General features: G+C 36.3%; 3 protein-coding genes across 3 annotated transcripts; 1 reads left to right on the plus strand and 2 right to left on the minus strand.

The window, feature by feature from the left end:
* The first annotated feature begins 30 nt into the window (after positions 1-30).
* Positions 31-2,874, plus strand: LOC140790759 (large ribosomal subunit protein uL18c-like). Its single transcript, XM_073140996.1, has 3 exons — positions 31-520; positions 1,306-1,467; positions 2,497-2,874. Exons 1-3 carry the CDS (start codon positions 305-307, stop codon positions 2,644-2,646), a joined length of 528 nt encoding a protein of 175 aa, XP_072997097.1. The 5' UTR covers positions 31-304; the 3' UTR covers positions 2,647-2,874.
* A 714-nt stretch (positions 2,875-3,588) lies between these two features.
* LOC140790522 (glucose-1-phosphate adenylyltransferase large subunit 4, chloroplastic/amyloplastic-like) lies at positions 3,589-7,596 on the minus strand. The gene is made up of 15 exons (XM_073140638.1): positions 7,366-7,596; positions 6,756-6,869; positions 6,475-6,648; positions 6,319-6,411; positions 6,157-6,240; positions 6,005-6,060; positions 5,619-5,712; positions 5,410-5,522; positions 5,021-5,093; positions 4,736-4,816; positions 4,557-4,643; positions 4,366-4,470; positions 4,055-4,161; positions 3,914-3,974; positions 3,589-3,780 (listed from the first exon to the last, which is right to left on the minus strand). Exons 1-15 carry the CDS (start codon positions 7,594-7,596, stop codon positions 3,679-3,681), a joined length of 1,575 nt encoding a protein of 524 aa, XP_072996739.1. The 3' UTR covers positions 3,589-3,678.
* A 3,293-nt stretch (positions 7,597-10,889) lies between these two features.
* LOC140790963 (uncharacterized) lies at positions 10,890-11,576 on the minus strand. Its single transcript, XM_073141286.1, has one exon. It carries the CDS (start codon positions 11,316-11,318, stop codon positions 11,022-11,024), a length of 297 nt encoding a protein of 98 aa, XP_072997387.1. The 5' UTR covers positions 11,319-11,576; the 3' UTR covers positions 10,890-11,021.
* Positions 11,577-12,661: the final 1,085 nt, after the last annotated feature.

Here is a 12,661-nt window from a genome sequence, read left to right on the forward strand (position 1 = left end):
AGGGCGGCGTCCGTAGGTAAAGCTATATATAGAGCTGAGGCAATACGCGCGAGAATAGTTCGCGGTAAAGCTTGCCCTCAGCACATTTTGCAATTTTAACCCTCTTCTAAATTAGTAGTTACTCCAAAGGGGCAAAAAGGTAATTTACGGAATACTTCAGTGCCATCTCATCTACCCGAATGCATTGAAGTGGAGGATAGAGATAACCGATAAGGTCTCAAAAGCGCTTGCGAGGGAGAGAGAGGACAGAGGGAGGAGGCGAAAGCGAAGGAAACGAAAGAGAAAACGAAGAGGGGAAAAGGAAATGTCTCTCTGCGGTGCCTTGATCTTTGCGCCGCCGCCGTCGGCGTCGTCTATGGGAGGAAGGGGCAGCGCATTCCCGTGCGGGCAGCGCCTCTGCTGGCTGACCGTGACGACGTCAGCTCCGTCACCCGCAAAGCAGCGGCCTTTGGCCGTCGTGGCCAAGGCCGCCACCAGGAGGGAGAACCGCACCGCCCGCCACGAACGCGTCCGTAAGAAGGTAAGGTCTTTATGCCTACAACCTGTTTGATAGATGGCCGGACAATGACACCACAAGCTGAGCCTTCCTTGTAATATAAGGAAAATGATTAATGATGAAAAGTCCAATCTTTTTCCCTCTACCTCTTTGTGCTGTGAAGTTTTATTGGGATTGATTTTAGAAATATGCTGTGTTATAAAGCAAAAAAAAAAAAAAAAAATCGTAAGTCATTTAATGCTAAATCCCTAGCAATAAGCCAAGAAATCCACAGGCATATATATATATATATATATATATATATATATATATATTGTCTGGAACTATTTTTTGCCTATTTCATGCAGCATTTGATACACATTTTGTTATCTTTGTTTTTCTCTATAATGGTGAAAACCTGGCATTGAATTCAACAGGACATTCATAATTTCTATTTTTTTTCTCTTTAATATGCGTTGAAGTCATAATATCTATTTCTTGTCTCAATTTGCTTTTGCATTTTTTTTTTTTTGCCTCCTTAGTGTATACCGTCAGGATTCTGTAACTGGTTATTTTAGGTATCTAAAATATAAGTTTCATTCTCTTCACGTCAGTAATAAGCTTACACTGTCGTACTTCCGCCGCAACATGATTCTTTAAAAGCCGGTTATTTTTTTCCTTCATTAAGTGGAATTATGCTATTATTTTTGCCTCAAAGTCTGTGTTTTTGTTTCTCTTTCTTTTTCTGTTCTGCTACCCAAAAATGTGCTATAGTTCATGTTCTGCTGCCAGATATGTAGAGGTTAAGATATTTCCTTTTGTGTTTTCAGGTTGAGGGTACCCCAGAGAGGCCAAGGATGTGTGTTTTCCGTTCAAACAAGCATTTATATGTCCAAGTCATTGACGATACCAAGATGCACACCTTGGCTGCAGCTTCAACAATGCAGAAGCCCATCTCTGAGGAATCTGATTACTCTTCTGGCCCAACAATTGTAAGTTGTAAAGACCATCCTTTGTCATGTTATGTTTTCTCTTTTATTGAATCAACCGTCGTTCAACTTATATATCTTCTCTCATCCTATGCAATAATGCATGGTCCAATCTCTCCTTGCTTCTATAGTTTTGGGTCTCCAATCCCAGTTAAAGATGCTAACATTGTTCTTCTCTTGTATCCTCTGCATTTATTATGTATATGTAGTTATATACATAATGTGCAACAATAATAAATCTCAAATAAACAAATTTCTCTTTTACTGACATCCATCTTATCTTGTGGGAAAGATAATGTCAATCGACTCAATACCATCTTAACTCGTATATTTTCCCTATGGTGCTGATCTTCATGTTTAAGAATAATTTAGGTTGTTCATCTTTTTCTTCATAAACTGTGAACCCCACAAATGAAATGACATAATGATTGCTGGGCCACCTTTCTGATCAGTATGATCAGTAATGGGGGTATAATGTTAAATGATCTGCTCTTCACATGTTATCAATTATAAACTCATAAATGAAAATCTTTAGACAACAAATTTTCATGAGTGAGGCCATCCTCTGTATCTGGAATAGCAAGTCTATAATAAATACATGTTTTCTGTATAAGATTAAGCTTTTTGTTACATGGCAATGTTTGGTTAGCTTTTATTGCAGGCCCTTCCTGCAAAAATGCATTTTAGAATGTCATCTGTATATGTGGAATTTTGTAGTTACTTTTCTCTTCACTGAATAATGGTACACATACAAAATCTTGGAAGGAGACAACCTTCATTTTATTTTTTATTTTCATCATTCTGATCTAGTAGATCTAGAAATCCTTGCTTAGGATGGACTTTTTTATAAGATTACTGTGTGTGTGTGTATATATATATAACATGATTCAACTTTTATGGTGGAAGTGACAGATGAAATCCAATTTGTAGCTTTAGTTTTGCTGCTTCTGCTCCGCAGATTGTAATGTAGCAATCTCAGTTTGAGATTTCTGGTTTCTAATAGAATTTTCTTTCTTTAACTTTTGGTGCCAGGAGGTGGCAAAGAAGATAGGTGAAGCTATCGCCAAGGCTTGCTTGGAAAAAGGAATAACAAAAGTGGCTTTTGACAGAGGTGGTTATCCATACCATGGACGCATAGAAGCTCTAGCAAATGCTGCTCGGGAACAGGGTCTTCAGTTCTGAAATTTGGCAAGTTTACCAGAGTCCCCTAGTTGTAAGTTCTTTCTGGTTTTACGGCAATCAAAGGAACCAATTTGTTGTGGTAACCTTGACAATCTTTGTAAGCATTACAAGTCTTGAGAGTTGTCAGTTGTATCATCATTATTATCATACTGAAGCATTGCTTAAATTTTGTATCTAACGAACCTTATGCATTTAAGCATCTCAAACTTGTGCTAGCTTCCTTTCTAATGTTAGAGTTGATGCTTTTTAACATGTAATCATCCTTCACTATTTTGGCCATGGCCCATGTGTAGATAATAGTCTAGGAAAGTGGAGTATCTGTGCAATTGCACTTGTGATACATGGGAATTGGTATATCTAATACCTTTTGCTATTGGTTAAATACTCTAGCATGAATGCTTGTGTCTATTTTATCTGGGGAATAGACCGACTCAGATGACGCATTACAATTAAAAGCCATCCATATGAACTGTTTCCATGAATTTGATCATTTTGTATCAAAACGAATTCCCAAAATAATGGTATTGTTTCCACCATTCAATCTGCTTTCTTTTGGGAAATTCTGTGTGCATGTCATGGTTGATGTTCAAACCCTACTATATGTTGCTATGATGCACAGAGAGCTTTGCACAAATGAACCAGCTCAGTTCCCCTAAAGATGGATTCTCATTGTGAAGGTTGAACTACATTAATAACAAGTAAAACTACTGCAGGAGATTTCGAAGCATGCATAAATTGATGGCTAAAGCTTGCTGGTCAGTATTATAATGTGGCATCACTACCGCTATCATTTATTCAATATTCAATATGACATCAAAACATCCAGTACAAGAAAAGATTTTATTCTTCAATATCTACAGAACCATCTTTCTGGTAATGCAGAGTTCTTGTTTATTGCAAGATTTTGAAAATAATGAAGAACTAACTGGCTAAACCGTCGAAAAAACCCTAAATCTTTTGTGTTATCAATTGTAGCTATGTAAAGATTATTATTTACATGTGCCCACCTGCACTTAGTTGATGGAAGAACTTCTAGATGACAGCACCATCTGGGATTACAGAGTTCTTTGGCACTACAGTGATTCCAGAGCGAATATAGAAGCCTTCTGATGGTCTATCAGCTTCTTCCACATTCTGCACACACAGCATAACAAATTAAGTGAACACATTGATGTATCTTACTTCCAATAGATCTGTAAATTTATAATTAAGCAGCTTAGATTTAGCACAAAATTTTTTTAAAAAAAATTGGCAGAAAGCAACATACATCTGAGTTTGTGATGACCACGTTTTTCCCAATCCTTGCATTTTTGTCAATGATACAATTCCTAAGGAGAAGTACAGCATCAGATGGTTCTCAAGACTACCTGAGGTGAGACAGCATTGCATAATATTTGGCAAAACTTACCTTATCTTGGTGTGCTCTCCGACGCCGACTGGAACCTTTCCTTCGACGAGGCAAGATGCTCTCTCTGCCTCAGTTTGGTAATAGTCTGCCCCCATCATCATTGTATCCTTAACAATCAGATTCAGTTAGCAATCTTCATTCATGGAAGTTAAAGCCCACAACAAAAATTCTTCATAAAGAATGAAACTAACATAAGATTATTCCTCGATGACTACTAAATATTGCACTCATGATTCATGAATCCAAGAGCAGGATCAGATGTACTGAACCATGTTCTGCCAGTATAATATTACAAGCTCTAAAGTGACTACCTTAAGCTCCACTCCATAGTCTAATCTTGAGCGGATGCCAACAATGGAATGTTCAACACTGCATTCTGTTAAAAAGCATCCATCTGAAACTATAGAGTTCACAACCTGCCGAAATGAGAGCAAACATACTCAACATAGTTTCAGATAAAAGGACAAGTTAAAGCAAGAATTCTGTTTCTGAGGAACCTTACCCTACACTTTTCTATCTTAGTTGGAGGTAGAAACCGAGGCGACGTGACAATTGGCTTCAGCGGATCGAAAAAGTGAAATTCCGGGGACTTCAAAGAGCATTATAGAAGTTAGAAAGACACCCAGAAGAGCTTTGTTCTTGTCCATGGAAAAACTTTATAAAAGAATGTTTCAGAATGACCTGATCAGTAAGAGCCAGATTTGCATCAAAGAATGACTTTATTGTTCCAATATCTTCCCAGTAATCATCAAATAGATATGCCTATGATTAAAAATAGAATACAATTAGCTGATTATAGAATTATAATGATCATTTTTTTAACAACTGCATGTCCTTTCTGAGTAAGAATCTTCCTTTACTATTGTAAAGGGAGAGACAGTGGAGAGACTGGAAGTCAGCATTGCAATAATATCTTAGACATTCATATATTAGCATTTGAAGGCAAACTTTTGAAATTGAAAGTACCTGCACATTGTAGTCTTTGGAAGCCATAGGGATAATCTCTGATCCAAAATCATTGGCGCTTGGATAATGATGTCTAAAGGTGCAACAAGCAAGCAATATTTGGAACAATTAATTTTGCATCAAATTTTAACTGAGCAGTCAATAATAAGCAGTCAGTCATTACTCATTACAAACTTAAATGCTTCAGAGAGTTTAAGGAAAAATGTAAATTAGCATGAGCTTAATGTTTGTATTGGCAAAGTAACCATGTCAGAAAGAACTTAAACTTGGATAATCAGTGGGAATTTCTAAGAGATAACATAAAAAAAATTCCATATTTATTATCATCCAAAAATAGAGAAAAAAAGTGACCTTGTTTGTAATGATTGAATGATGAAGCACAACCATACCTTAAAAGTCTCAGCAAGACATCAGTCCTGAAAACATATATCCCCATTGAGGCAATATATTTATACTTCTCGGCATTTTGAGGAGACAACCCTAAAATAGTTGTGTCCACTTGCTGCATTAGTGAAAACCTTTATTCAGTTATTGAGATACTCCTATTAATATCTTCAATTTTCAGTATGTGTAGTAGGATCTAAGAAGGAGATCATACCATTAATTTTAGACTTTCACCTTTGGGCTTTTCAGAGAACTGATTGATACGACCTGTTTCGTCGATCTTGATCAATCCGTAATCAGAAGCACGACTGCAAGGGAGAGAAAGAGCAAGAGAATTATGAACTGCATACAATAGCTGAGGCATCCAGATTGACTATTTGCAAAGAAGGAAAGTAATAACAACATATAACAGCTTAGCTAGAAGGTATTGCATTCAGCATAAGCAATATTCAAGTCCAGATGAACAAATCCTGGATAGAAATTTACATAAATCTTATCTTATTTGACATGATAAATAAGCAACAACTTCTTTGAAAAACAAACTTTTAGAATTTAGAGTACACTACTGAAAGAAATTTACATGGGCTCAGATTGGATCACCTGTCATCCACAGGGACACAAGATACAGAAATATCGGCGCCAGACTCAATATGTTTCTGCAAAATATTTTCAAATCTGAACCCACAGAAGGAAAAATAGATGCATAAACTAAAACAAATGTATCTTATAACAGAAAGAAACTTAATGCAGACCTGCACGAAGTCCATGTAATCCATCCGATATAGATGATCCCCTGATAAAATCAGTGTGTTCTCTATATGTCTCAGTTTAGCATCCTACAAGAAGTGTCAGAATAACTCAGATGTAACCTTGTCCCATAAAATTTGAAAGCACAAAAGCCACATATTAGAGACCTCAAATAGCCATATGAATTGTCTAACAGCATCTGCAGTTCCCTGAAACCACCTCTTTCCATATTCTCCAGCTGTTTGAGTAGCAGCTAATACCTAAATAGAATTGAAACAAATTAAAGGAACACCATGATATAGGTAAATGATCATGATACTTACCTCAACGAATCCACCTCCAAAGTTCACGCCATTGCCGAAATCATACGTTCGAGCAAGATGGCGATTGAGGGATTGAGAGTTGAACTGAGTTAGGATGTAAATCTTATTTATTCCACTATTGATACAATTGCTAACAGGAACATCAATGAGCCTATAACACCCACCAATTGGCACCTGACATGCAAAATGGTAGTCGAAAAAAATTTCAAGCATAGTTACATAATGATACACGTATGCTTATTGATCGTTGATCATCTCATGATCAAGTTAGGAATGCTTACGGCTGGTTTTGCTCTCTTCTGTGTAAGAGGAAAGAGGCGAGTCCCTGCTCCTCCTCCTAATATGATTGAAGCTACGGTCTTGGGATCAGCTGGCGGATATAATAGCAATGGGGTCTGGTATAAAAGAGCAAATATTCAAAAAACAATCTTAACTACATCCAAAACTATAGCAAACTGCAGTCATGTTGTTCATTTTAGGCATTCTACCATGAGGATTTATTATTCGACCCCTGCCTTATGATTTTATTACCTCAAAAAAAAATCTGACATTGATAATTAACATGAACACGAGTTAAATTAACTATATAATCGTATTTTATTACAATAGAGTGTACATAATTTACATATACTAAAAGCCCATCTGTTGCCTCCTTTGGTACACAACTTTAAGAATATATTGGTGTATATGGTAGGATGTTAAGAATTTTTCCACGATTGTGAGTCACATTTACAGGTTCATCTTATCCTGCGATCAGATTAAAGTTAAAAAATCTTATAAAACAAGAAACCATTTCAGTGTTTTTACGTACAATTAACCCATTATTGAAAGGTTCACAGAAATGAAGAAAGAGAGAGAGAAGAGAGAGAGAGAGAGAGAGAGTGAGTGTACCAGGAAATCCCTGGCTACGTCCGTGAGGACGGAGTTGATACTGGCTCTCGCGATCCCAAGATCAGTGGTCCTCGTTCTATAACGCTCGACCCAACTCGTCCGAGAACGGATTCTTGCACCAAGAAACGACGACGACGACGATGAAGAGGAGCTCATCGAAGTGCGACGATCCCTGAGCATCAGAGAAGAAGAGAAGAAGGAGGGCATTTGCAATGCCACTGCCATCGCCATGGCCAATACCGAGATGAGAGAGAGAGGAAGAGAGAAGAGAGGAGAGTGTGCAACATGGAGTATCAGTAGAGCATTGGGTAACTAACTTCCTACTTTCAAGTACCGATCCGACAACTATATCGGGAATACCGTTAGAGAGGTGGAAAGGGAACTCCGAACTCGGGAATCTACACACACAACTCGAAATCTACGTTGCGCCGCGTGTACTGGGAGTGACATTCAAGCTGCTTCTTATCGATTTCCAGCTCTCGATAGAATTCAATTAATGGAATCCAATTCGAGCTCGATCTCAGCTCAAGCTTTCAACAAGTCCAGTTCTATAGCTCAAAACTTTAATTAACAACCCCAGTTCTGAAGAACTGATTATTTTCTTTCTTCTTTTTTCAAAACTGAGAAATCTCGTAGGAAATAGATTTGATATAAAATAATACGAGGAAATAGAGACACACAGATAATTGAAACATGCATTACTTGTGTTATCATTTCCATTCGACCTTTTGTCAATTAGGAAATCCAAGTGGAGGCGAAACATTGCAGTTTTTCTCATTAAAATAATTTTATAGATTACCGAAAAGCTCAGTTAGAGCAGGAGACTAAAAACTGAACTAGCTTAACGAGGAAATCATCATCCCAAGTACAACTAAAATTTAGAGGTTTACCTCTTTCAACCAACTAATCAACAACGTAATTAGCTTCCCGGTGTACATAAGTAAATTTATAAGTTTAATAATTATGAATTAGTTTAATAATATCATCATTAAGTGTCTAAGGTGTTTGTATAGATCTTTTAATCACGTTGACAAGAAAAGGCGAATAAGATTGAATCCATAGGAATATTTTTAGTATCATTGTTTCTGTATACTTTTACAATTTTTAATTTCTGTGCGTACTGCAAAGATGATATTTTATATGTACCTTTGGGTTTTTTTTTTTTTGTATTAATACCTTTTCAAATTTTACTTTTTTGCATGGATGTCATCTCTAAAAAGGCTAATCAATGGTTAGGATTGAATGCATTTGCAAATAAAAAGGCAAAAATATTTTTCCACCTTTTTGCCAACTCGACAAAATTTATAGTATATTTGTCTTTTGGCTTTTAAAATAGTTTATATTTTAACTTATAATCACCAAAAAGTAATTTGATATTTATCTAGATTAAAAAAAAATACCTATTATAAAGGTGTTTTTTAAGGATACTATGTTATGCCGAAGCAAAGCAATCCAAAGGTAACAATCATGCAATAGAGATTGCAACAAGAATAATTTAGACTCTAACCAAACTAAATACAAGCAACACATAAGACAAATTTATATAGTTCAGCTTGTAATCTGCATCCATAAGTAAAGATAACTAGAGTTAGAGAGAATCACTCAGATTTAATTCTAAATCAATAATAATTTTACTCTAACGTAAAAGATAGTATCCAGAGAAAGAGCAAGAGCTGTCATAGAGTAAGATAATCTCCTCACAATATTTAAAACAAAATGAAATAAGATTTGATGGAAAGGATATCAAAAGGAGATTAATCCAATTCAAAATTCCCTTCCTTGGAATTAATTTTCGTCTTGTTTATTTAGTGATATTGTAATATTAGTTAACCGGTTAAAACTTTAAAAGTTACAAATACATTTTTTTTTTCTAATAAGCCTTCAAGTCACAATAGGTTTGTTTGTTGGGACTTGGGTCGGCAATTTTTAGCCCCACTTGATACTTGACAATGTGTGATACGAACCCAAAGAATTTAAATAGGTTTACAATCCGGTGCAAGGTCATAAATGAGTTGACCCACCTAGATTAAACAGATCGTGTTCATATTTATTACCTCAACTTATTTAATTAATTTATAACTTAACCCACTAAATCCTTTGTGATACAATAACTTGCTTATAACATAATAATTTTTTAAACACCGAATAACCCTTCTATAACATAAAAAATATTTATGATATGAATAAACACGTTTATAATCTAAATAAACCCATTTCTAGCCATTTATATAAATGTAAATAATTTGTGTTACTCAATAACTATAAGTGAATCATTTAATAAGTGAATCATGTTTAGAAATTTTACTTATTTTAATAAACTAGTTGTGTTCCTATTTGCATTATCCTAACAGAATCAAATCTGACCTAATTTTCAACCCTAGTTTGCGAATTCGAACTCTTATGGCAACTTTCTAATAAGGTTGTCGAAATAAAAGCGCGGATCAGACTCAACTAAATTTAGTTTAGTCAAGCTAAACTATTAATTTAGGCTTGATATTAATTTCGAGCTCGCTTAGGTCTGCTCGATGAACTCAAATTAATTATATATATATATACTATGTTCTAATTTATAACTATTAGATTGATTCAAAATTAAAGTCCGATTGTTGAAATCTTAAAAGTAGTCTCCGAGTTATTTATTAATTAAATATAGCCTAATTTAAGGCTTCGAATTGATCTCAACTTATCTAATGCTTGAAAATAGGTTCGTTTAAGATAAGTTTTGCTCGAGCTCAGGCTTAGCTTAGATTAAAGAGTTGAGTGATGCAAAAATAAGTATAGATAATAAAAATAAAAGGGGTAAATTATATTTAACCCATAAATTCTAAAGGGTTATACAAGCAAAAAAAATAATAGAAACCTAATTCCACGTGTTGGTTCGTACATCTTTATAATGGCATGCTACGGAGTTACCCTTAAATTGACCAGACAAAGAACCACGACTGTGTAAATAGAAATTAATTACTAGTACGAAGCAATAAGAAGCTGTTACATAGCTCATGAATTCGAATCCCCTTAGATTGCAGAGATTAGGTGATGAGATGCGGAAGGGAGCAGAGCTGCTGCATGCGGCTTTGAAGTTTGAAGGCAAAGGGGATGATGATCTCCCGGTGGCCATTTGCAAATTCTAATTCTCTATTACTATTCCCCAGATGTCTCAATACTCACCTTTCGTTTTTGGCCGGGGTAGGTCTAATTAAAGCACAAAAGAAACTTATTCTTTCATCTAGAATATTAGGGTCATGGCATTCGTAGCTGGAGAGACTTGCAAACATGTAGGACAAATTGGTCCGCAGGCTCATTTGGTCAAAATTAATAAACTTTTCAGCTTTTACCATTTGCCGACTGGAACATGAACAGCTTCGATACACTCCTCTCTGCTTTCCGTGAAGCGATCCGAATGTACGAGATGACATTATTTAAGATGAACCAAATTTATTTCTTTACTATTCACAAATGAAGGCTCAATTCACCATACAATTTTTTTTTTTTTTTTTTTTAAGCAAAAGATACAGGCGATTAGATTAAGTTTGAAACAAGAGAGCAACTTCTTGATCTACCAAACTACATTTAAAACCAAAAAGAAGAAAAGAAGAGAAAAGAAAACTACCATAGACGTTCGCCTTATTAGAACAACCAAAGATCCGATCTCCCAGCTACCAGAAGCACGGGACGGGGGAGGACCGGCGGCGGGGTCGGAGGACGACGTGGCGGTGGAACGACCTCCGGCGACCCCGGGCCCACAGTGACGAGCTCAGGCGAGACCAGACCAGCCGCGGCAGCTTGCGCATTCGGATCCAGACGAGCCGCCTCACCCGGACCAGCGAGCGGCGGACCCTCTCCCCCGCGGTGAGCTTGCGGGAGAACTGGTAGCTCCGCAGGAAGAGCTGCCGCCGCTCCATCTGCTGCTCCCACTGCGTCATGTACTCCGTCCCCCACGTCGCCATCGCCATCGATCGACGATCTCCAAATAAGAAGAAAGAAGAAGAAGAAGAAGACGAAGGATGATATCTAGAGAGGAGAGGAAAGGTTGGACGGATGCCTCTACAACTGTTTAATAGGAAGGAAGAGAAGGCAAGCTTGGATGCTTGCTATTAAGCTTTAATTTGAGTGTTTTCTTAAAATTGGGCACATTTAACTCCTTCCCCCCCACTATTGGGATGGGATTCTAATTCTATACTCTATAGGCGGCTTCGGGTGCATTTAAAGTACCAAAGTCTTTATATTTTTTAATTCGTTTTTTATGTGCTGCAAATGGAGTTGGTTACTTAGATAGGGATTTGATGATCCGTCCCGCCCTCCCATGGCTTTGCCGTGACACCCCCAACTTTCCTCTTTATTTTACTTTGCCATCCCACTACTTTTCCTTTCTTTCTTTTCTCTTTTCACTTTCTGTTTTAACTTTATTCGAATTCAAATATATCCACGTTATAAATAAAAATTTATCTTTTAACCGTATTATTTAATTATAATTTAATAGTCTCTTGACTATTATATTTTGCTTCAGTCACATAAGATGATAGATACTCTACTGCGGAGCAAAGATGTGTTTGAAATATTTATCTTTGTCACAGAAGAAAAATTAGAGAAGATATATAAAAAAGGATAATAAATTCAGAGGATCTAAGTGTAATTAATCACCCCCAATATATATACATAGATATATACGTAGCATTTTCATTAATAATAGCTTGTCGGCTTAGTCTCAATTAATCATCAGTTTTAAGTCATCTCGCCAAGCGTAGCGATTCAACTCACTGCCCAAGAACGTTACCATGCAGGCTTGCAGCCAGCCTCCATAAATCATAATTAATGATCTAAATGGATTTCCTTATCATATCCTTGGATCCCTTTTAATAATTATTATATATATATACATACACTATGCGACGTGCATAACCCTCTAGTCTATCTAAAGAAAAGGATATATTATGTGACTACATACGAATGAAATCAGGTAGGCATTCTAGTTAATCCATCGTAATCATCCTCGCTTTCCATGTAGACATGGTACTACTTTGTTTTTCTTCTTTCTTTCATCTTTCCACCTAGTATTACGGTAAGATACTCACTTCTTAGTCGTTGGTGGTAATGGGGATGGATATGGGTCTCCACTTTCCACAGCTTATGTAAATCTAGCAGGACAATTATATCCCACTTTAGCTTAAATTAATGGTCATTATACCTTCTTTATCCTTTTCAATACTTTGTTAATTAGATTTTTCTTTTCTCTTTTGGTTTTGTATCCGATAAATATAACTAGAGTAGTCAAAATCAAGCTGGCCATCTACTCAAC

Source organism: Typha latifolia, chromosome 6 (genome assembly GCF_019914945.1).
Source record: "Typha latifolia isolate L0001 chromosome 6, TyphaL0001v2, whole genome shotgun sequence".
In the NCBI taxonomy this organism is placed as follows: Eukaryota; Viridiplantae; Streptophyta; class Magnoliopsida; order Poales; family Typhaceae; genus Typha; species Typha latifolia.

Excerpts from the sequence above, each read along its gene's own strand:
- LOC140790759 (XM_073140996.1), top strand. The coding sequence starts at position 305 with ATGTCTCTCTGCGGTGCCTTGATCTTTGCGCCGCCGCCGTCGGCGTCG. Across the intron at positions 521-1,305 it reads ACGAACGCGTCCGTAAGAAG|GTTGAGGGTACCCCAGAGAG; the intron begins GTAAGGTCTTTA and ends TTGTGTTTTCAG. Across the intron at positions 1,468-2,496 it reads ACTCTTCTGGCCCAACAATT|GAGGTGGCAAAGAAGATAGG; the intron begins GTAAGTTGTAAA and ends TTTTGGTGCCAG.
- LOC140790522 (XM_073140638.1), bottom strand. The coding sequence starts at position 7,596 with ATGGCGATGGCAGTGGCATTGCAAATGCCCTCCTTCTTCTCTTCTTCT. Across the intron at positions 6,870-7,365 it reads ACGTAGCCAGGGATTTCCTG|ACCCCATTGCTATTATATCC; the intron begins GTACACTCACTC and ends CTTTTATACCAG. Across the intron at positions 6,649-6,755 it reads AGAAGAGAGCAAAACCAGCC|GTGCCAATTGGTGGGTGTTA; the intron begins GTAAGCATTCCT and ends TTTGCATGTCAG.
- LOC140790963 (XM_073141286.1), bottom strand. The coding sequence starts at position 11,318 with ATGGCGATGGCGACGTGGGGGACGGAGTACATGACGCAGTGGGAGCAG.